Genomic DNA, 24,003 nt, shown 5'->3' on the forward strand with positions numbered 1-24,003 from the left:
CAAACCAACCCTATGCAATGGCGCTGTACCCTATGTGAGCTGGGCCATGAATTAAAACGCCCAAACCCCTCCCAGCCACTCTGAAAGACAAGCTGTCAGCCCCTGCTGGATGAATGGGAAGACAGGGAGGGCCCCTGTGCACACACTTCCTAATTGCCTTCACACACACACACACACACACACACACACACACACACACACACACACACACACACACACCTACCAATCATTCCCAAACTGTCTGTACCGTACACAATACCAAACAGCAACGACACACACCTGTGCGTCAGAGATGGCCACAGTGTTCTTGAAGACGATCCACTCCACAGTCTCAGTGCACGGCGGGGTGGTGAGAGAGCCATTGTAGGTGAAGTACTTGGCCGTGGAGTTTGGCAGCAGGCCCTGGAGGACGAAGGGGTCCACTGGGCCACTCTTACCTGGAAGAGAGCAGGAGAGAGGAGGAGGAGTGCAAAGGGGGAGGAAAGAACAATGGTTGAGGGCAAAAATAGAAAGTGATAAATTGGGGAGGTAGATATTTGGTAGGGAGGAGAGTGAATGTGATGGGTGTTTGGAGGTAGCGTTTGAAGGTGCAGGAGATGTCAAGTATATTAGTCTAATTTATGCAATTATTTTGGTTATATTTGGTATAGCCAGATTTATGGCAACGCTTTCGAAAAATGAAGCTTGTTTGAATCGTGGCTCCAATATGGTAAAAAAAGTAGTTTTACCGTATCGGCTAACAGTGTTGACTCCATCTATGATGGCCATGTAGTTCTCATTGTCCTCTATGCTGGTCTGTGAGAAGGGAAAGAAGGCATGTTAAAATAGTGTAGGATTTATTATAGGAAAAACAAGATTTTACAAATGCTTTACTGGGGGTGTATTGTAGCAAGAGTTGTTTATGACTTATATTGTTTATGATTTCAGAAATAAAATCAGTTTTAGAATTTGTATATAAGAGAGAGGGAGAGGAGAGAGCGAGCGAGCGAGCAACAGAGTGTGTGTAAACGAAAGGAGACCAAAAGCGAAAATGAAGGAAGACTATGCACCATGTTATGATGGGTGGGCTTACTATGTCAATGTTCCAGGTTTTCATTTAGTTTCGGTGACAGCCAACACAGACATAGGCCTACACTAACTTGAGAGGTGGGTGGCATCTCTGACAAACAAACAAACCAAGCCATTATGGATTTTTTTTAAGCAGCTACGTGATATAGCTGGTGGTCACACTGAGCATAATGTCTTGACTGGGTGAATACAAGTATTTAGAGACATGCAGTCTCCATTAATAGCAGGTCCATTTGATTGGGTTGTCAAAACAAGTCACCGGAGCTTTATGCAAGCCTGACAGGACGATGACTGAAAAACATGTCAACATTCCCTATCATCAGTTCTGCTAGACAGTTGGTAAATTCCCAGTGGCATAGTCACACAACAAATGGCTTTGGTAAGGTCAGCTAATGTGTTATATGATGTGTTGAACCTAGTTATTCATAATAATTTGATGCCAATTCATATTGATTGGCATGGTGTCTATTTTCTTGTTAATATTTTTTAGTTTGACAACTGTCTGACTGTCCATAACGTAGGCCTACTGCATTATGAGGCCATCTTCAGCCTGTCTTACATAAAAACACTGCCTCTTATGAAGATCGTTGTGACCCAGAGCTCTGTGGATCATGTCTAACTCCTCTGTAATCTCTCCTGAAATGGGGGCTGGAGGTAATCTGGTTTTCCATCCTGTCCCCCCTGATTTGGGGGCTTGGGTGGAGGAGGGTTGCCCGACGGCATGTGGGATAATCTCTTCTCCTCAGTGACACACATTGCTGTGCCCACAGGCATAGGCTCGCATGCACGCACACACTTCCTATGCAATGGCAAAACTCACATGCACAAACCTCCATTTGTATGAAGCAACGGGAGGCTTTCTTGGGTTTAAACAATGTAGAATTTGTTCAGATGGGCTGTTGTCCACCACAATAGATAGGGTCAAACTCGTCTCACCCTGTCTCGCTTCTCCCCCTCCCATCCTTCTTCCTTTCTCACAGCTTACATGTCTGTGTCTGCCTGTCTCTGTGTCTGCCTGTCTCTGTGTCTGCCTGTCTCTGTGTCTGCCTGTCTCTGTGTCTGCCTGTCTCTGTGTCTGCCTGTCTCTGTGTCTGCCTGTCTCTGTGTCTGCCTGTCTCTGTGTCTGCCTGTCTCTGTGTCAGTCTGTCTCTGTGTCAGTCTGTCTCTGTGTCAGTCTGTCTCTGTGTCTGCCTGTCTCTGTGTCTGCCTGTCTCTGTGTCTGTCTGTCTGTCTCTGTGTCTGTCTGTCTCTGTGTCTGTGTCTGTCTCTCTCTGTCTGTGTCTGTCTGTGTCTGTCTGTGTCTGTCTGTGTCTGTCTGTGTCTGTCTGTGTCTGTCTGTCTCTGTCTGTCTCTGTCTGTCTCTGTCTGTCTCTCTCTGTGTCTCTCTGTGTCTCTCTCTCTGTGTCTCTCTCTCTGTGTCTCTCTCTCTGTGTCTCTCTCTCTGTGTCTCTCTCTCTGTGTCTCTCTCTCTGTCTCTCTCTCTGTCTCTCTCTCTGTCTGTCTCTCTGTCTGTCTCTCTGTCTGTCTCTCTGTCTGTCTCTCTGTCTGTCTCTCTGTCTGTCTCTCTGTCTGTCTCTCTGTCTGTCTCTCTGTCTGTCTCTCTGTCTGTCTCTCTGCCTGTCTCTCTGTCTGTCTGTCTCTCTGTCTGTCTCTCTGTCTGTCTCTCTGTCTGTCTCTCTGTCTGTCTCTTTGTCTGTCTGTCTGTTTCTCTGTCCGTCTCTCACACGTTAAAATTGCACCTCACTTATCCCAGTTCCTGACATACCTGTCTGGCAGACTCATTTATGACGCCGACTCCACCCAACTCTACCTTGCTCCTCAACCCCACCCTGCAGCAACATACCACGTTCACACTGCCCTAGGCTGTCACAACAGCCTAATACCGAGGTTTACACTAAAACAACCCGTCAGTCAGGTGTACGCACAGCTGCAGCCCACCCTGCCAACACGCCTACAAGAGTTTGCATAAAACACACAATGACACACTCACAAGCACCTCGCAACTGCATCTAGAGCGGGCCGGTTCTTGGCCGTACTCCTGGGAAAAGCGACGCACACTCTCTCCTCAGATCATGAAGAGAAAGGGAAGTGTACCTCAAACAGCACGGCGAGAGCAGTGAGCTTCCCGCCCTCCTTGATGGCCTGGTCGATGGACTCAAAGCGAAGCGCTTCGTAACAGTAGATCTGCATCTGGAAAACACAGAGAAGTAAGGCTGTTACGAGTCGACCCTGTCGTCTATATGGTTCCCATAAGAGTACACAGAACACAGGCTGGAGGACGCAGGACATGGCAGTTGGTCTGGAAACGGAACAGGCCGCTATATTCTCATCTACGTGTCCTTGTGAATTTTTTGTCTCGGAAAGTAAATCTGGCTTGAAAGGATCTCAGCTGGGGAAAGAACATCTTTTCATCTTTCCAATCTCCTTTCAGTTCAGAGATCACATTGGGGTGGAGAAGGAGGATGAGTGCATTCACTTGATCAGGGGGCTCTTAAAACTTTCACCTTATTTTCCCCCCCAAAAAAACTGATTAGGCCCAATGCCAGACTAAACAGAACTTTGGATGCAGGTCCCCCCTTACAAAGACTTGAGTCTAGAAAAGAGGATTAAACTCATGGCTATGATCATTGAATATGACAGTATGTCATAACTTGACAGTATGACATGCATTTGTACTGTAAGGAGACTGGAAAGAGGTTCAAATCCATCCATCATAGGGAGTTCTTTTAAATCTGTACTGAAACAGTTTGAATGGTTGAGCTGGAGGTTCTGAAGGTGATGATCCCAGCGTCTTACCTCCAGGGGGTACCTGACTCCTCCGAGGCCGTGTTCGGAGCCCTCGGACGAGGCGTTGCAGCGGCCCCAGTGGAAGGTGATCCGGCCCACCTTGAACCTAGACCGCAGCCCCCCTCCGCTAATGTAAAACTCCCCGTCTACATTGACCGCCACTGCGGGGAGAGACACCCAACAGGGGGGGAGAGTCAAGTGAACCCATAATCCCACCCAAGGAAGGCATATTCATTTCACATGCATCCACTAAAAAACATCTATGACCCTTTCAGACACGCACACGCAAGAATTGGGAACAGACAAGATCAAACAGTATGACTCAGTCAGCACTTTGGAGGCACACTGACAATAAGGCTAAGATTACACTGAACAATTACCACGACTGTATAACGAACAGAGGGGTGTTACATTTCATAGCACTTAAGGAAAGAGAAGATAAGAGACTTTGTACCTCCTCCAACCAGAAACTGGTAATTGTATCCCGACCCTCAAATGATAATGTGTACAATTAGGGAAATGTGTGAGTCAGTGCCTCATCTGGTGTCTAATATTCCACCAAATTGAACGTAACCGAAGAACAAAGAAAAGGGAGGGAGGGGAGGAAGGATGGATAGATGAGTACAAGGAAGGACTTTTCTGTATGGCTGGCAGAGAGTGATGACACAGCATGGACGGCAGGTCGCTGTTGGACAGTGTCCGTATTTGGTAACATCTACACCAGTGTTCCTCACCGGTCTTCCCGTCATTCTGGATGATGGTCTTGTCGGTGGTCTCCCGCTCCCAGCCTTCAAAGCTCAGCTTCTGGAACTGCAGCTTGACCTGCGCCAGATCCTCCTCGATGTTGATGGGAGACTGCTTGGCGTTGTTGCATGATGGGTACTTCTTGGCCCAGTTGTTTTGGTTGAGAGTTCCTGGCATAGTGAGAGAGAGAAAAGGAGAGAGACCGAGAGAAAAGGGAGAGAAAGAAAAGGGAGAGAGAAAGGGAATGTTACACTTAAATGAGCAAATATTTGCGCTCATGGATAGGCCTATAGCCAATATATGTTGAACTATTAAGATCTATTGCAAGGAGTAATTTTGTATGTTTTTTTTTATGTCAAGCCAATTTATATACACACAACAGACTGACTCCAGACACCAGATTCTTCATCAACCCCACCTAAAGCCTACTCTGCAAAACATGCTTAAAAATGTGTAAACTCTTGTCTAGGTGCAGCGCTAGTTTGGCCATTTGGACAGCAAACTGCTCCCATCCTCCTCTCACTCCCTAATTAGGTGCTGACCAGTTGCAGGTGTGCGGCTCCGGTATGGTCTAGGCCAACGAGCTAACCACCTCCAGGTGTGACTGCAGGCCCTAATAGTGCAGTAAAACCTTTCCAAATGAAAATATTGAAGGGTCAATATGTTATCCATTGAAATAGCTTGGAAAGTCCTTATTTCACCAGGCCTCATTTCCCAAGATTTATTTTGTAAATGTCAGAAGTCAGTTAGCTTAATGTTCATTTCCAGGTCAATATGGTGACATTTTGTTGCAGGGTCATAACATAATGACCTCAAACTTTTCAATCACCCAATGTGTCACTGAAAGCTGGAGAGTCAAGGAAAGTTTAATATACATTTACTTATACAACATCAAGACAAAAAACGAAGGACTAACTGCAAGCTTTGCTTTCAAAATTTACTTTTGGATGAAATGCTGGCTAACACCTACTACCCATAATGCTTAGCCTACTTATATTTCATGTTATGACTTCAAGACTATGTGGGCATAGGGATCTAGTATCTACAGTTCAACATCTGCTCATGGTTATTCTTTACTTTGAATGTTGAAACTCTGTTGGTGTTCACAACCAGAGTACAAGTTGCATGAAAGACTTGAGAGCCTTGTTTGCAGGGGTCCTTGCCATTTTATCAAAAAGGCATGTTCTACAGGCTACAATGTTACAAGGCAATAGTTTTTCTATAAAATAATATGCTGACTTTTGCTGTTTTAATGGTCTTTTATTGATTCTCGTTGTATTTTAGCAAAGTATGAAATTATACAATGTTATGAAAACTCATGCAGATAGAGCACTGTTTGGAGCTATATACAGTTGAATTGAATGTGTTTAGGTTGTGTGCATAACAAACAGTACAGTTTAATGTAGCTTATTGCTACTACAGTGACTAAAGTAGGAGCTCAGCTTTGCTTGATGATTTAAAAGGAAAAAGTTTATTTTTGTATTCAATCAATCAGTTTATTTAAACTGTCATTTGAACAAACCATTATCAGCTCAGCTGGACATGGTGATTGTTTGTTCACATATTTCCAGCAATTTTACAATTACTTAATTTGGTGAAAAATGGTCCGATTTACACCATCTGGTTTTGGGATGACCTACAGTACTTACCTGCCATTAGCGTATAAACACACACACAGGTACATACATGATTGTCAGCGTCTGGTCAACATGTGGGAAGCATTGGGAGACAATGGTCGTGAACAAGGTCAGATTTGCAAGTGGGTCAGAGCAATTAGCATATCAATGCTGGCTTCCACTCCCAGTGGATGTGATGCACCACACTAGTCAGCTGGGACCACAACTGAAGCTCAACTACAGGAGAGATGTTATCATACCTAGTAAAACGTAAAGTATAAGTGTGTAGGCTACTTAACCTGATATCCTGGAAGGGGATATGTATATTGTACTTTTACAATACACAGAGATCATAGTTCTCTCACTGTCTCTCACTCTCCTGGATTACTGAATATTCTAACAACCAATTCCAGTAAAACCACTATACTACTTCCCAAATATGTACTACAAATCAAAAACCACCAAGACCAAACTAGAACATTGTCACATCTTTGTTTCATTCTTTACTACATCCCCTCAGACAAGTTTAAACTCACACCTGTTGCTGGCACTGTCATTTATCTTGACTGAGCCCATTACCTACAGGGGATATTTTGCTCTCCAAATCCTTTTCTTTCTTCTGTTTATATTTTACACAAAGAATTATTATTTTTTACAATACTGTAACGCCACAGGGGAGTATGGCTTATGGTGCAGAGAGAATGATCAGTCTAAGCTACTGATCTTCAGGGTAAAAGGAAAGAAGGAGTCTATTCATGTTGCCTGTCATGATGAGGTGTTTACAGTGTTCGTGGTTGGTTTTGCTGTCCCAGTGTAGCTTCAGAAGGAGGAAAAAGACGGAGGGAGGGAGGGAGCAGAGGAGACAGAAAAAGGGGGAGTCTATTGTGTCTCACATGGCCTATTGTGGTTTGAGAATGAGAGGAAGCAGAAGATAAAGGGAAGCATCACTGACAGCAGACAGCCTAGGGAACACTCAGCATACTCCCACTCATGAAACTGTATAATTGTGTGTAGGCCCACATGAACACACACACACACATGCAGCCAAGCCTTATCATACTCCCACACATATTCAAGGCTACAGTATGACAAGTGAAGGCCTGTATACACATATTGTATACAACCACACACACAAAGGAAATACTGAACGGGCTGTTAGCCCTGCCAAATATTGTGTGAAGGCAGATTCAGACAGGTGCTTTTTTTTTGTAATTACGTTAGTATGTGTGCGTCTTTGAATTGTGCACTTTGATGTGTTCTTTCACAAATATCCACTTTCTCAAAGACCACGGCATGACACGCTCACAGACACACTCACAGACACAGACGCCCCCAGCACGTCTGTGTTGAAGACGTTGAGACTGAGGGGAGCCACACTGCAGGGGGCTGGTTGGGCTTTCATTGGGGCTCTGTTTCGCGCCTTAACAAAAAATTTAAAAAATGTAGTTTGGACCTGGTCCAAGTACGCATCCCAGACAGTCACAAAACAGACAGGAACACAACAACATGACTGGCTACTAGTTGAACGAACTCAACTAAAACTATTATGACTGAAAAAGTACTTATGAACCACAAAATGAAATCAATAGGTGGGTACAATTTGCTCATGGTCGGTCGAATGTGTCGCAGAGGGTTCGGATCAACACTTGCATATCCGTGGGGCACGACAAACTGCGTTTGTTATCCAATAAGGACGCAAGTGGTTTGGGGGTTACAGGCGTTGGGGGAGGGGGGGGGGGTATAGGGCACAGGGGTATCATTCGGGTGGTATTGGGAGAGGGTAATCGGGCCAGTGGAAAACAATTTCCCGTCTGCCCGCCTGTGTCCGCTCGTCCCCTGTAGAATGGCCCCATTGTTGTCCCAGCCTGCTACCGTGTCACCCACTTTCAGTTAGTTATGACGCCAACCAGGGATGAGAGGGAGGAAGAGAGTGGGGTAGAGGGGTAACAGAGATAAAGAGTGGGGTGTTCAGAAAGGAGTGGGGGGGTGAGAGAGAGAGAGAGAGAGAGAGAGAGAGAGAGAGAGAGAGAGAGAGAGAGAGGGGGGGGTTAGAGAGAGAAAGCATGTCTGTGGGGGGGAGATTAAGAGAAAAAGTGAGGGCAGCGACGAGAGAGAGAGAGAGAGAGAGAGAAAAGAGAGAGAGAGAGAGAGAGAGAGAGAGAGAGAGAGAGAGAGAGAGGTACTTGGGAGCAACAGGAGGAGGAAAAGAGAAAAGGGGTGATGGATTCAGGCGGGTGTGAGGCAGAGTAGAGAGTGTGAGCGTGGGTGCCAAGGAAAGACGAGGTGCATCGAATGCAGAAAACCACAGAAGAACCAGGGAGTCTGGATTCGGGTTTTCCTCATGTGCCAGGCAGAGACTGAGGGATGGATTTGGATCAAACATCACTGCCTGTGGCTGTATGTAAATATTCAAAGGGAACGTCCATGCCAAAATATGTATCTCTTTGGTTGGTTAATTTTGTGGCACCGTAGACTGTTTTGGCAACATTGTTGCTGAAAAATTCACTACGCCAATAAACTATTTCAAGCTGAAATTGAAGAACATTGTTTTTTGCTACGCACATTATTCCACCAATGCCAAAACAAGCACTGAATTACAAATTTGGCCTACTTAAAAATAAAATAACACACACCAAAAACATTAGCCTGACGTTGTCATACTCATAATTCTAGTCAGAATATGAGTCTGATAACTCTCTGTTGGGCTTTGACTACAGGGCGTGTTTCAAACGAGCCTGGAAAACAAATGCCTCTTCGCTCAATTGGATAGATCTACAACCAATCAGAGCAACAGAGTATGTGACGTATGTTAAGCACCGCATAGTTGTCAACAGAACTAAACTACAAGCAGACTTGAAGTATGCTTGAAGAATGAATACAAACGATTTTTGCCGGTGTTGTAAAATTAATTTAAGGGTAGGGAGAGTACTTGTTCACACGGTCAACCTTTTTGAGCGAAACAATAAAGGGAAATGCATATACGAACAAGTTCTCCGTTTAGGATTACAACTCCATCGGGGCCAGCTGATAAATTAAACTTTTAACGAATCCCGTAGGAAGGACGACAAAAACATATTTTCCATCGACAAATGCCTTGATTGCGTCTCTCTGTTCCTCTTTCAAAATTAATGCGCTGTCGATGTCTTCTAAAACAGACTCCATGGCAGAATCATAACATCCCAGATCTCCAGCGGTAGCCATGTTTGTTCAAAACGAATTCAACTTAAGCGCTCTTTTGTGACGTGGGTGATTACGTTACTGTTGATCATCTGTCCATCATCGTATAAAGCCCGCCCTGGCAATTTAATTGGTTCGCCCAGATTCTGGTTTTCTGTAGTTGGTCCCCAATACGAGACCCTCCAGACCCAACTTCCCGACCAAATTTGTTTTGGGGCGGGGAGAAGTTGGGCTGGCAGCCAGGCTACAAAAACATGTCCCCAATGCAAAATTCTGTTTTTTTTCTTAAAAAGAGTGTCTTTGGCCTGCATGAGATAAAATAGGGAGATGGAGAGAAATGTTGAATTGGCACACCTTTATGGTCATTATTAAGGAAAGAAAAATAGTTACCAGCTTGTTTACATGTCATATTTTACCGCCAAAGTATGCTCCTGTGTCTAAAACAAAAACATAAATGCTTGGTAACATAAGTCTATACCATACATTTATAGTTACGTTTTTAAGAGGATAGGACGCTAGTATTATTACAAGGCCACTTTTAAGTGAGCCACCAACCACTAACCATAAACCTTACTAGATTCCGAAGAACAAAGGATTCTCGGAGGGAGAACATTTTGAAATGCAAATCCTGAAAATCGGCAGAGGCAGAATTTGGAGAGGGATCCAATAATCATCTCCTCTGAGAGAGGGGGTGACACGTGAATGTTTGCAACATAATATGTTCAAATAGGCTCTTTTTTGTATTAATATCATATGTTTTCTGGCCTCTGTCTTCTAACTACATTCATGAGACTGAACTTGTCTTAATGACCCGGAATTGTATAAAGTACTGTAGACAAAAAAGAAATGTTTGTATATATTTTAATTCCAAGATAAAAAACAGTAACACTGCTTTTACGCACCCAATACACACACATGCACACACAAATCCTCTCTACAAAAGACAGAGTGATATTAGGGATGTTCCCTCAGAAGGAAATACTAGTCTCTTTTCCCTCTCTTTTGAAAAGCAGAGGTAGAGCTTTTCTGACTGGGGGCTCTTTTTCAACACACAAGACACATTTAACCACCTCCGTTACAAGGCAAGACCAGTCACGTCTAATAGGCTTGGTGAAGGCCAAAGCGTGTCTGTGTGCCATGCTGATAGAGGGAGAGCTAATCCGTTCTGATATTTCCCACAGGCACAGACACGACTTCCTAAAGTATCTGTTGACAGTGGTCCCACACACACACATATAGGGCAAGCAAGCAGGACTACAGTTGATTGAGGGTGTGATAACCTACCACTGCACCAAACAGTACAAATAATGCATCTCCATTCTGAGCAGGGAAAACCAACATGTCCAATATCTAGCAGCTTCAGAGACAGGTGAGTTTCTGGTATAGTGGGTCAAATAAGACTGGAAAGTTGTAACTTTGAACAGCCTACATCAAGCACTTGTTCTATCTTTGTCACACATGCACACACACACACAGAGGATTATTTTATTTTGCTTTGAGGTCACCAAGTGACTGTCCACAACACATCAAAGTGGCACCTCCATTAAAGTTCCACTTCAGGCCACCTGTGGGGTTTTTGAAACAGAAGGGCAATCCAATATACAGAGGAAGAACATCAATAAGCCAAAGCTTGAATCCTTTGAAGATGACTTGAATCTGAATCTTTACACGTGATGGACCACACTAACATATCTCCTTTTCCAAACTAGACCAGGTGTTATCATTACTCACCTGCGTAGGACCAGTCAATGTCTTCAGAGAACTTGCGCTGGTTCCTGTAGCCGTAGCCTTTAACCACTTCCGCTGCAACAGAGACAGAGAGGCAAGATATCAAAACAAGTTCTGTTGTCTTCTAAAGATTCCTTTTAGGATTAACAATATCAACAATTGGTGCATATTGTCAGGCTTTCAAAACATTAATATCCATGTTGAGATTAGGGGGTTTTGAATTTGATGTGATCTTGTAATGCTTTTAGATTTGACCACTGATCTTCCAGGGATTAAAAAGGGAAACTCCAAAAAACATCACGCAAAGGCTAATTCTGAATGTTCGAAGATAAAAACATAAAATGTCATCTTTATTGTATGTAGTACTCTTCAGACAAACACCGAAAACAACTGTGTCTGGCTCAAGAACAGCTGGTCTTAACCAATGAACACCAGTGAATTCTTAACCAGATTTGGTTTTCAGACTTCTTCTTTGAACCCACACATCATAACGGTGTGGATCTAGTATCATTAAAATGAGACGCGCTTTGCTGCAGTCCGGGAGACGCAATTGGGGCTGGAGCCCTCAAGGAATCAGGTCATTAAGGAATAGTCACCGTCAGGACCAAAATTGACTCATTAGTGTAGCTGGTACAGTATATGCGCAAAACCCCTGTTGCTGTAGCTAAAGTGTGTTACACCAAACTCTGCAGCAAACATTAGGCCTACACGGAATGAGCAGTGAGAACTTCACCCCTTTGTAGGAACCAACAGCATCGTGCTAACCAGTACCCAACCAGTTTAACATTTTCCCATGAGGTTCACATGGACTAGCAATATGGCTGTGCAGCTTTACAACCACCAAGATGCAAGTGAACATTCCGCACCACACGTTGGATTTCATGTGAAAACAAATGACTTAAGATGTCATGAACCAATTCATGACTGGATTTGACTGCTAAAGGACATGCAGTTTTTGTACAAAAGGGTTGGCACTCAATGTAAAATGAATCTTGTTAAGATCCAAGCTGGGCTTGCACATTGACAACACTGATAATACATCTGGCTGGCTACAGTACACCATGAATCAATTCACCTTGGGGACCCCGCTCCCCCCCCACCAAGACCTTTGACACTATTTGATCATTGGTGTAGCCTATGATTAGTCTGGTAAAGAAGTTCAAGGTCTCCAGATGACTTCAATTTCTTCTCTCAGTCTTTCACTCTGCGCTTCACACACACACACTCGCTGCTTTTCACATTTCCGTATCAACTCATTCCTCTCAATCAACTGTTCTTTCTTCATTTAGAGATGAGAATTTGAGTGTCAATCTTTCACCTCCCTTTGTCTCTCCCTCTCCTTCCCTCTCCCTGATCCAGGCATGAGCTCTCACAGTACAGTGCGCTGTGATTGATGGTGTGTGTTCTGGTTAAGAGAGAAAGGAGACTGCTGAACTAACCTTAATCTTTTTAGATGGAAATGGAAACTATAGAGTTTCAACAATGGCTTTGACATGAAACACCTGTCTTGCCTCCCAGCTGGGCTGTTCAGTGAATAAGATTCTATTACACACACCAGGATCTATTTACTTCTGCTTTGTCTCCTTATTGTCTCAAATGAATCACCTTACCTTTCCTCTTTCAGGATCAGTTGGCACTTGTGACTAAAAGGGGCAAGGTAAGCTCAACAATTGAAAAGACCTGGTATGTCAAATCCTACGGAGACATATGCGTCAGAAACCCTTTTCTTTGTGGTGGAATTTTCCCCCAAATAAAACCATCAAAAGAATAGAATGTGTTTCTGTCTCTTTCCCGGTCCGGCCACTTTGTATGACCTTCATCTGCGGATGCTTCAATCATGAACATTCTTGACAATCCTTTCACATTCTTAGATCCTCCTTAGATATTTTAAGGAACACTTAAATGAAAAATGAAGTCCACTTTGTTGACAAACAGCCAAATGAGCCTACACTTGTGCTCATATGTACACCCACCATATTATATCATCCACAGGGCCAAGATTTGTTTTTGGCTCTGTGCAACAAGCATGGGCCACACAGCAGCAGATGTCGGTGGTACATTTAACACATGTTATTTTCACAAGTGTTTCAGATTTCAACAATTAAACAGTTGTGGATGAAAGCTGATCCTTTTTCCCCTTCTCCATTTACAAAACCAACCCAGATTCAGACTGAGTTGCTCGTCTTACAGTTCGAAACATCTGTATCTCAACACCACACTCCCACTAAGTTTAAAACAAGACAAAAGTTTGAAATGTTGGAGTACCTTCTTGTAAGAAAGTCTGTGTGTCTTGCAGACTGACACCTAAAGTAACTGAGAGCAAGTTACTCTCCAGGAGAATGTCCTAACTGCTAGACAGTTCCTCATGGCGACGTCTTACGTACAACGTCCCCTTGATTGCCTGTCTGGGCTACGGCCTCTTAAGTTTCACTTCAATCAGCAAAGGCTTTTTTGCGCCGCTTCCAGCTTATCCCAGGACCGCGGTTAGGGTTTCCTGTCTGTGGCGTAGACTTTTAGTTTTTTGTCGAGGTAGACAAACAAAGCACAACGCACATGCATGTAGAGATGAAAGGGTCTCTAGGCTTCGGTTACAGGCAACCTTGGTCATCACAGAGAAGACATTGGAAGAGACTGGGTCGGCTATTGTGGCAATGACAACAAGGACCACACCTGCTCAGATGAGTGGGCCCATGCTTCCAATGTAATATTAATGCACGTTAGAAACTTTGTCTACAGAAAATGGGTCAACCATCATGACCACTTCATCACCTGTTTCATCTAACAGCTTCATTCTGCTACCTTTATTAATACCAAAAGACATTCAATATACATATAAAATAAATATCTGATATCTTGACATTGTTAAGACAGGCAGTACAGCTCCACATAATTCAAGGTTGGCCACTGGCTTTGTGTTGGTGAAACGTGAATAGATGCTGACAGTCTCATTGTACAGTGGTCATGAATAACCAAAAGGTTTGTTCTGAACAAGTAGACAGACCAGTTGAGCGATGAGAAGAAAGGAAAGAACTGCGGTATCACTGTACTGTCTGACACTACACCTAAAACAAGCCTTTTAACCATAATGTAACTGCAATCACTTAATTAAATTGCAACCCCCTTCTACTGGAAACAGATCTCTAGACCATGTTTAATTGATGGCCGCACAACCACAGCATCGACAAACCCTCTGAAGCATTCAGAAACACTGAAGGATTAGGTTCACATGTCGACGAAAGGTAGTGAATTCATACAAGAGGCGTTTAAAGAGCACTTGCTAAGCATGTGGAAACCCTCCACACAGTATTTAGACCAAACGTACACTAACAGACTAAGGAGTCTAACCCCACAGTCTGTTTTCATGCAATCAGCAGCATGTTAGACAGAGCGAAGCCTCTACCACTACCACACCAGTGTTTATCGTTCGGCGACCGGGCAGACCTGTCTGTGTATACGTATTTAAGAGGGGTTCTGGGCCTGCGAGACATCCAGTTATCCAGTCACCCAGTCGTCTGGTGAGTAAGAGGATTAACTGAGCTCTGGGAGAGACTGGGCAGGCCCGTGGAGAGGGGAGGGGGGGGGGATCATGAGGGATGGTGACCGCAGCCAAAGCCAAAATGTGTAGCACCCACCCTCAATCCCTGACGCCAGGAACAGGGGGTGTCTGAGGGGTACGGGTGGGGGCAGTGCCCACTTCTCAGAGGGGGAGCAAACTCTGTCCTGGCTCCTGAGGGCTCAGACTGCATGGTTGGACCCCGACAAAAGTCTGGGTTCTTTCAAGGTTTCATCTTTGTTCCTTTACTTCCCTTCACCTCAGATTAAGTTTGGTCCCTAAAAGGCATTAGCTTATCCAAGTGAAATTATCTCAGCGTTAGTTGTTGGTAAGAACCGATGGCTATCTCCCCTGACATTGTCAAAGAGGTATAATGATGGGAAAGGCCAGAGAACATCCTGTACTGCATAACAGACTTTTTTGTCAGGAAGTTGAGTCAAAATGGTTGCCATCACCTGTCACCCCACCCCCTCACACAACCCAATTGGCCACCATCACCAACCCATCCCCATTCCGAATCTGGAAATGAAGGAAAGAGGTTGAAAATCCCCTATGGAGCGGTGCCACCCAAACCAACAATGGCCGGCAATAACCCAAAAGGGATTACCAAAGACTGAGAAACAATGTGGCATTTTGCTTTATTGAAAAAAAGCATGAATGATGGTCCTCCCAAGGAAGTTTGTGCGTGTGTGTCCAGCTGCTGATCCGAGATCTCTAATGTGCCACAGTTATTAGCCGTGTGAATGGCTTTGTCCACAGCCTAAGCTGTTAATGTGGAGGAACAGCTGGACACTGACCACAAGGCTACATCTCCAAAGGGGAATGGAAGATCTTCCACATTAAAATGTTCCATAGCCTAACCACTAGGGACCTATACTCCAGGCCCAAATAATTTAAAAGGGTTTTAAGGAGAAAAAAAAGAAGCAAGCTAAACAATATGTATTTATGGCCTTACAATGATGCTAGATTGTCACAATGTGCTGTTCATACAAGACTAATGCTAATTATTCTTCAATCCAATATGTCATCATTTACATTGAAAGCACGGAAGTTGTACACAAAGTATACATGTTGCTATGTAATTTAATCCACAATGCTTGTACATATATATATATATACATATACATATATATATATATATATATATATATATATATATATATATACATATACATATATATATATATATATATATACATATACATATACATATACATATACATATACATATACATATACATATATATATATATACATATACATATACATATACATATATATATATATACATATACATATACATATACATATACATATACATATACATATACATATACATATACATATACATATACATATATATATATATATATATATATATATATCTCTAGCACACACATTTACATTAATCATTCAACAACAATTTGACTCAACCACAAATGAAATCATAAAACTGTTGTGACAACAACATTACAACAATTGAATCCATATATTACTTGACAATGAGCCAGCATACATCAATCATCTACTATTAAAAAAATTACTACTACCAAATAAAAATGTAAAACATAAACCTCTCCCTGATATACTGTGGCTGTTTAACACGGGTGCAGACAGAGTATGAAGGTAAGGACTTAAGGGACCATGTCCCCAGAGATGCTTCCCAGGACCACAGAAATGAGATAAATGAAAACCCCACTTCACACAGAGATATCAGACAACTGCCGGGCCAGAAAACAGAGAGGATGTAGTCTGGGATTAAACACTGCAGATTCTGATTTGAATGTTATTTTTCTCTAAATCACCTGTGTTCAACAGACTGACTTCTTAAAAAAAAAAAAAAAAAAAAACCTTCATAAGTATTATCTGAGGCCCCACTGCCAAATATACCAAGGCTTTTAGTATACGCAATGGTAGCACTCATAGCTGCATCAATGAGACTGCTTTTCATTGAGGTTGTGGATGAAGACGATTGGAAATATCACAGTCTCCCGTCACCCAGGAGTTGGGTCAGTTGCTTTTGTGCGTCTTTGTGGGCGCATGTTGTGAGACTGGCAGACTGGCGCCCCATCGAGGTTGGCACTCCCTCTGATAGTGCCCAGTTAGAGTGGTCCCGGAGAGTGTCCGGGTGGCATGGGGACACCACACCGCGTGTGTGCCAAAGACGAGGGAGGGAGAGGGGACGTGTGAAATGAGAGCGGCTGGGGGGGGGGGGGGCTACGAGCTACGTTGCGAGTTCTCACTTTTAATTGCCATTTTTGCTTCCAGTCTTTTTGTCCTCCACCAGGTCCTATCTATCAGGGTGATGAGACAGCGAGGCTCAGTGCGTGTGTGCTAATGTGTGTCCATGCGTGAGAGAGGGAGTGTGCGTTCATTTCATGGAAGTGTGGTAGAGAGAAGATAAAGGAGAACAGCACTGCGATTGTGGGTGAGTGCTGGATGTGTACGAAAGTGTGCAGTAGGCAATTCAGCATAATGATACACCCAGGGAGAGAGTCTCCCTGATTGAGGATGAGTAATGCATCTGGCCGTTTAAGGTTTCCATCACCACCCTCCTGGACTCGGACCAAAACACGCAAACAGACGGACAGGCCATGTTTGTTTAGACAGTCCTTCTGATGAGTCATTTCAACGTTTTTGGAAAACGTTTGAAACCGAACTGGATGACAATGAGGAGAGGTAGAGGCCAGAACACAGGCTGGTCATTTCCCACTATGGCTGCTCTCGTGGTTCAAATCAGCATGCAAGAAACGTGGCTTCAAAGTCCCAAGAAAACAAGAGGAACCCCATACGGCCACCAGCCAAAGTGACTTCCCCTGGACACTGACAACATTGCCATGGTCACAGATTGAGTGTGTTTCCTTTTCCAGCCGGTCTAAAAGAGAGAACAGCTATGATCGCCCCATGTACCCGTTTTCTCCTTTTCTTCCCAAAGTGTGCACACATGCTATCTTTCGGTTGTCTCATTTCAAGCAGCTAACACTAAGACCATCTCACGGTAACATCAGTGGGTGCTTGCTGCGAAGGATGGAAAAGTCCGTTTTTTTTTCTTTTTTTGTAATTGCTTCGGTCAGTGCTTCCTCCGCCAAGCATCTCTAAACATTTAGAGTGGGATTTGGGAGGTTTTAAACAAGACGCTTGTACTGACCTAGTTGTTTACAGGAAGAGAAAGATTGAGCGGGATCAAAAGAAGATGGATTTGTTATTACGATTTAGGGAATCTTTTTTTCCCCCAACCACTATACACCCCTAAAGATGACGAAATGGAACATAAACATTGATGTATAGAGTCTGGTTCATGGGCAAAGACATTTAAAAGCACTGTAAAATATCTTTAGTGTGGTGGGCTCTACGATATGAACAACAGTGTTGTTCCCTGGGGATATAAATAAAAAGGAAAACTGAGTTTTTTTTTCTACAAAATGCACAGTAAATCTCATTCAAGTTACACAAAATGTCTTCATAAGGCAAACTACCCCCACTAAGAAAAAACCACACACAGAACACAGCTTCTTCTCAGAAGTCCACACCCACCACACTTGAAACCTAAAACAAAAGAATCTGCCTACCTGCACCTATTTAGTTTTTCTGTCATTTCAATAGAACATATCGAGTAATGATAGAGGGTGGGAGAGAGAGTCATCATTGTGACATCTGGACTGTGCTCACATGAGGCAGAGACTGAACATTGACACGATCTTCCTCAGTGTACACAGGAGTACACAGGCTCATTCATTGACGGTATCTAAATGCTAAGCGGGGGGTTCGAACATGATAGCACTCCGTATTCTAATTGAGAAGATCCGATCTGTCTGTGTGCACGTGCGTGTGCATGTGTGGTTGTGTGTGTGAAGGATCGTCTGTGAGCCATTCGGAACACCATAAGGCACCATCTCAGTCTTTTCTTGAGAATATTTTTGGCGAGCAGTGGACTGCAGACTGAGTCTCACTGTCCTGCTGACATCCATCTGAAAGGTTAAAAGGTAACCAGATTAAAATGATCAAAGTTATCATGTTTAGGTTGAAAAACGTGTCATTGAGTGGGCACATATGATACAAACTTTACTTTCTAACAAATGTTTACATCCATGTATGTGCACACATTTAGTCATTTAGCAGATGCTCTTATCCAGAGCGATTTACAGTAAGTACAGGGACATTCCCCCGAGGCAAGTAGGGTGAAGTGCCTTACCCAAGGACACAATGTCATTTTGGCACAACCGCGAATCGATCCTGCAACCTTCTAATTAATAGCCCAATTCCCTAACCATCTGACTCCCTACTTACATAGGTACACACACAACCTGCAAACCCGCCATGTCATTAAAATCGGAGCATGATAAATAACCACTGACACCAGACATTATGTTTCCTGTTCCATCAAAGCACATGACAGTGGGATGAACCGTTGAATAGGCTGTCTCACTTCAGCAAAGAGTCCGCTTCTCACAACTGTGGCAAATCATTTGAACCAGATTTCCACATGCATAAAGGATTTGTTCTGAACATGGGACACCATTCTGGCCCACATGTAGATGTGGGCATAATCTAATAGACCAAGGATCCGATGTCATCCAAGGATAGAACTAAACAAAACTGAAGAGTGACAAACCACATTAATGCCAGATGTTTAAAGACAAGGTTGAGTAACAAGTAACAAGGTCTGTAACATATAAATGTATACAGTACCTCTAAGTACTTTAAAAGGATTTTTGCCTAATCCATTCCAACGACATTCATCAATGCATAATGATTCCCCAGCGTACACCATTTTAGGACAAAGAGATGACCAATGTTATACTTGTCAAAATTACCAATTCAAATGTGACTTAAACCCACTTTATGAAGCCTAAGATTCCTCCGATCGATCGCTGAAAGGTCTCCCACATACAAATACGAGGCTTTTTCAAATGGGATGAGATTGGATTGAATCCCTTGCCACCCCCTCACATGCTGCAAACACAGAGGGAGGTCTAGCAGGATGCTGCCTGCCTCAGCCAAGCGTGACTGTGTTCCACGTCCCTGCAACACCCTCTCCCAGGGTCCCCCCTTCGCACAGTTGACATGGGCTGACACAGCTGACCAGTAGTGCAAGGAGGACCGTCATGTTCTGCTTGTCCCTCCAAGCTTTGGACCTGCTTGCCCTGGCTGTCTTCCTTCTTTCAATATCATCGTCTCTCAAGGTTGATTTGTTTGTTATTATGGTCCGAGCTACACTGATATGCCGCTAATTGCGTACTTCCTTAACCTTTATATCTAAGCAAACTTGACGGGTCCTCCCTTGTGTAATTACAGACGATCCTTAAGCGATATCTTAAAACACGAGCCAGAAGGTTGTCAGTGGGGGTACTGTTCCACGGGCTTCTGGGTGGAACTTAATGCTAATTGGTTTTTGACCTGCGTTTATCTAATCTGGTTGTCCCTTGTAAATCCATCCAGGTGTGTGTTGGCGCTATTAAAAACTCATTAACAATCAGACGTTTCATTGTAATATTGCCTCAGGGAGTAAGTCTATTTTGAGGGATAACCTAATTGAAAATGAACGGGATCTGGGAATGGGTGGGGGCTTGAAAACTGATGGAAGGGGGTTGGGGGTTCTGGTTCTACAGGAGAGCATTGTTCTTGACTAACCTTGACACACTTCTCGGGGAACAGATATCAAGCTCTCATACTGAATTGATTCTGGAAGTCTTAAGTTGACAAGTCTCAGGGTCTTATTTTTCAGACTGTGAAAAAATCGATGACAAGACGGGAATGTAAGAAAACCTCATGCTGACTGAGCAACTCGTCTTAATACACCCATTCAAAATATACAGGGTCAAAATCATCTTCTAAATGAAATCTTCATATTCTTAGCTATCTATCGTGACTAGATGAGACTAGTTGGATGGTTTAAAGGCCACTCCAGATGTACCCAAGCATGGGGCTGGACCCCTGGGGCTGGGGCTGCATTAGCACTGGACACCCACTGCCTGGTACCCCCCACCAGCTGAGACCAGCTGCCACCATCCACTCTTGTCCTGTGCCAGTCAGCCAATGGGCCAAGAATGGGCACACTGAAAGAGGAAACGTATCATTAGATTCCAGGGTGATTGTCTCATGAGTGCAGTACCAAGCTAAACGCCCATCAATAAGGGAAAACATGAAACAAACAAGGGGCTAATAAGCATTACGTTTATATTTTTAGGAACCTGCCCATTGTTGGTGATGCACAAGGTGTCCAATGTATAGAGGGAAATTATATAAATGTTTTTTACTATTATTTATTTTGGATTACAAATGGATTTCTAGAAAACCGGTTGGTCGGGGGACACATTTTATGGCTAGAATAAGACATTAATTATCAGAGTAGACTGTAAAATCGAGATATTCCACCTCCAACAGACCCTTGAGAATTGTATCACAAGATGAGCGATGAATGGAGTAAAAGAAGTGGGAAGTGTCCTCAAAATCCAATAACAACAAAGCACCCTTACCAATTGCAATCCTCACACAAGCTCACCAGGCCTTTTTCCTTTGTCACTTTGAGATTTCGGATTCAATGTCCTCAGACAAGGGCCATCGATATCGAGCACAGTTAAGAGAGACCACACACTAACAGGCAGCTATAGAGAGAAAAAACGAGAGAGAGAGAGAAAATGAAAGAGAGAACGAGAGAGACAGAGACAGAGACAGAGACAGAGACAGAGACAGAGAGAGAGAGAGAGAGAGAGAGAGAGAGAGAGAGAGAGAGAGAGAGAGAGAGAGAGAGAGAGAGAGGAAGGAATCGTGTAGCTCTCTACCAGCCACTCTAGAGAAGTCTTGTGCTCTTCAATGGGCTCATGGTGTGAGCAACCCTTTATCAAGGGCACGATGGGCCACCCGGATTTGCTCCGTCATCCAGAGTTGGGAAGAGGACCAGGCTGGCAGCATGCCAGGCAGAGAAAACCAGCAGTGCCTGGTTGTCACGCCAGACAAGATGGTTGGCTAACCAAGAGAGACCCCCCCCCCCCCCAAAGAGAGAGACAAATGAGGAGAAGAAGAATAGGTAGGGGGGTAGAGACTGAGGTTGGAGGAAGCAGATGAGCAGAAAGCCTGAAAGGGGAGAATGACGGAGGAGAATGAGAACAATTTAGGGTGAGATTAAGAGTGAGACGCGTGGGGAGGGACAGTGGGCAGTTGAACAGTTGAAAAAAATCAGATGGAACTATAAAAAGAGAGTGCAGGGAGGGAATGTAAAGAGAAATGAAGACTGTGGATGAAAAATGAGGGGGGGAGGGGTAGAAAAACACTGACACAAGACTAATGACAACAGAAGTGCTGCTCAACCTCTCCATAGCTCTTTTAGTGGTTTGCAGTGGGTGGGGTGGATGCAGAGGGGTCAGGGGTGGCCGGGAGCCAGCCCACTGGTGTGTTGCCGTGACAGTTTCATGCCGGTCGTGACTCGTTGCGCTCTCACACTTCCCCTCCAGACACAGCATGAGAGCGTCCTGCCGACCACCAGGCACCGCCTGTGCCATCCCGGCTACAAACCAACTCTACGTCCGATGTCACGCACACAATCACTTAACCCCCCCACCCCCCTTGTTGCTGCGTACTCAAACACATTGTCATACTCCACTGCTACAGACCCCCCCCCCCCCCTCACCACCATCCACCAACACACATCAATCCCACTCTCACACACTCACAAACAAATCTTCCTTCTGACAGCATAATTCGCAGAGGGCGCAGAGTTGGGGTGGAGGACAAGGGAGAGGAGCTGCAGCCCCAGGCGTTAGCTGGAAGCCTCCCCATGTCAGCCCAGCCCTATTCAGCTGCTGCGGCTGTAGAAAGAGGGCCAGCTTGGAGGATTCAGTGTGGCCCCTGTGCATGCTTGAATGAATGCTGTTGAGCCTAATACCGACTAATCTGGTCATCAAATACTCCCGCTGCCACCGATTGGAAATCTGCTATGCTTTTTACCAGCAACCAGGGGGTGGCTAAGAAGGTCTATGCCAAGCCGGTCTGGTTAGGGGGTCATACAGCTCCCTCATAGACAGAGACAGAGAGAGAGGGGGGGGATTTGACAGCAAAAGAGAGGGGCAAAGAGAGACACAGAGAGAAAGAGGGAGAGAGAGAGACCTGGTCAATAAAGAAGAAGAGGACACAGGAGGAAAAAAGACAAGAGTTTAGAGAGAGAGGAAGACAGGAAGCACGATGGGGACAGAAATGATATCATGCCTCAGCAAAACCAAGTGTACTGCTGGTCCCAATGGTGACCATGTTGTGCAGATCAGTCATTCTTAAACTAAAGCTAGTTTGACCCATTTACCGCAATTGTTTCACTAGATTATGCAAATAAACTGATTAAGCAAAATGTGATGTGTGGTCTCAAGTGTATGAAAGCGTCACTGAGCAGGCAAACTACCAGGAGATGCTATAACTCTGAGAAGAAATGTATTTTTAAATGTACAGGTTCCGCTATCTTATGAGTGGTGTTTGTACCAGAATGTAACAATATCCAATCACAGGTGGACATCACAAGAAGCGAGAGGAAGGGGAGGGTCCCGCAGAACCCCCACTGACAAACCCCGCACCCGACTGACTGACAAAGTATGAGGACCATCTGCCACAAACCTCCCTGCTCCACAACAACAGGACTAGGGACTTCCTCTGCACACAGAGACAGAGGAGGGCAAGGTTGGCGATGCCCATTGAAACATGTCCTGTCTTGTAAGAAGGACAGATGGCAATGGAGCTTGTGTGGCATTCACTTCACCCGTGTGTCTTTTTTTCACAACCATCCATTCCTCTGCTGCCCTATCCATCTCCAGCAAACGGGCACATCCTTTGTGCTGCTCGTTTCATCAAAGCCTCATTTAAAGACCCTAGCTGAAAAGGAGGGCAAAAAAGAAGGGATGGGAAGAGAGTAAGGGAAGTAGTGGTGGTGGCGGCGGGGAGGGGGGGTGGCAGGGGTACATGTGGTGAGGCATTGAGCAGGTACCAACCCATTTTATTTCCCAGCTCACAAGCCCAGTTACAAAAGAAGCTTCCCGTCTTTTAAGCAAACTGGCTTTCGCCAGCTTTCTTTGTCTTGCAACTTTCCCAAAAGATTAAACCAAGCATATCCTTGGTCTCCACCTTGGCACTTTCACACAGTGAAAGCCACAGTAAAGCAGACGAGCAGGCCAACTGGAAGAATTAAAAAGAATAAACTTTTTTCACTTAGTACTGACAGAATGTACATCAATTGTTCATTAAAGTATTCAGCTGTATTGTCATCTAACCGTGTGGTACAGCAGCATACTGATAACCTAGTCCAGTTTCTTCATTCTTTAATTTGAATGACAATACAAACAAAACAACTGT

General features: G+C 44.2%; 1 protein-coding gene across 2 annotated transcripts in view; it reads right to left on the reverse strand.

Annotated features, from left to right (window-relative positions):
• The window catches only part of ptprz1a (protein tyrosine phosphatase receptor type Z1a), a 47,284-nt gene that overhangs the window by 22,159 nt on the left and 1,122 nt on the right, over positions 1 to 24,003 (reverse strand). For both annotated transcript variants that reach the window (XM_047034792.1, XM_047034791.1), the window contains exons 2-7: positions 11,124 to 11,195; positions 4,590 to 4,769; positions 3,865 to 4,016; positions 3,163 to 3,258; positions 729 to 795; positions 280 to 437 (exon numbers count right to left, since the gene is read on the reverse strand). In XM_047034792.1, coding sequence (XP_046890748.1) covers positions 280 to 437; positions 729 to 795; positions 3,163 to 3,258; positions 3,865 to 4,016; positions 4,590 to 4,769; positions 11,124 to 11,195 — 725 coding nt within the window. The remainder of the gene's footprint in view (positions 1 to 279; positions 438 to 728; positions 796 to 3,162; positions 3,259 to 3,864; positions 4,017 to 4,589; positions 4,770 to 11,123; positions 11,196 to 24,003) is intronic.

The sequence above is a fragment of the Hypomesus transpacificus genome, chromosome 14 (assembly GCF_021917145.1).
Source record: "Hypomesus transpacificus isolate Combined female chromosome 14, fHypTra1, whole genome shotgun sequence".
NCBI lineage: Eukaryota > Metazoa > Chordata > Actinopteri > Osmeriformes > Osmeridae > Hypomesus > Hypomesus transpacificus.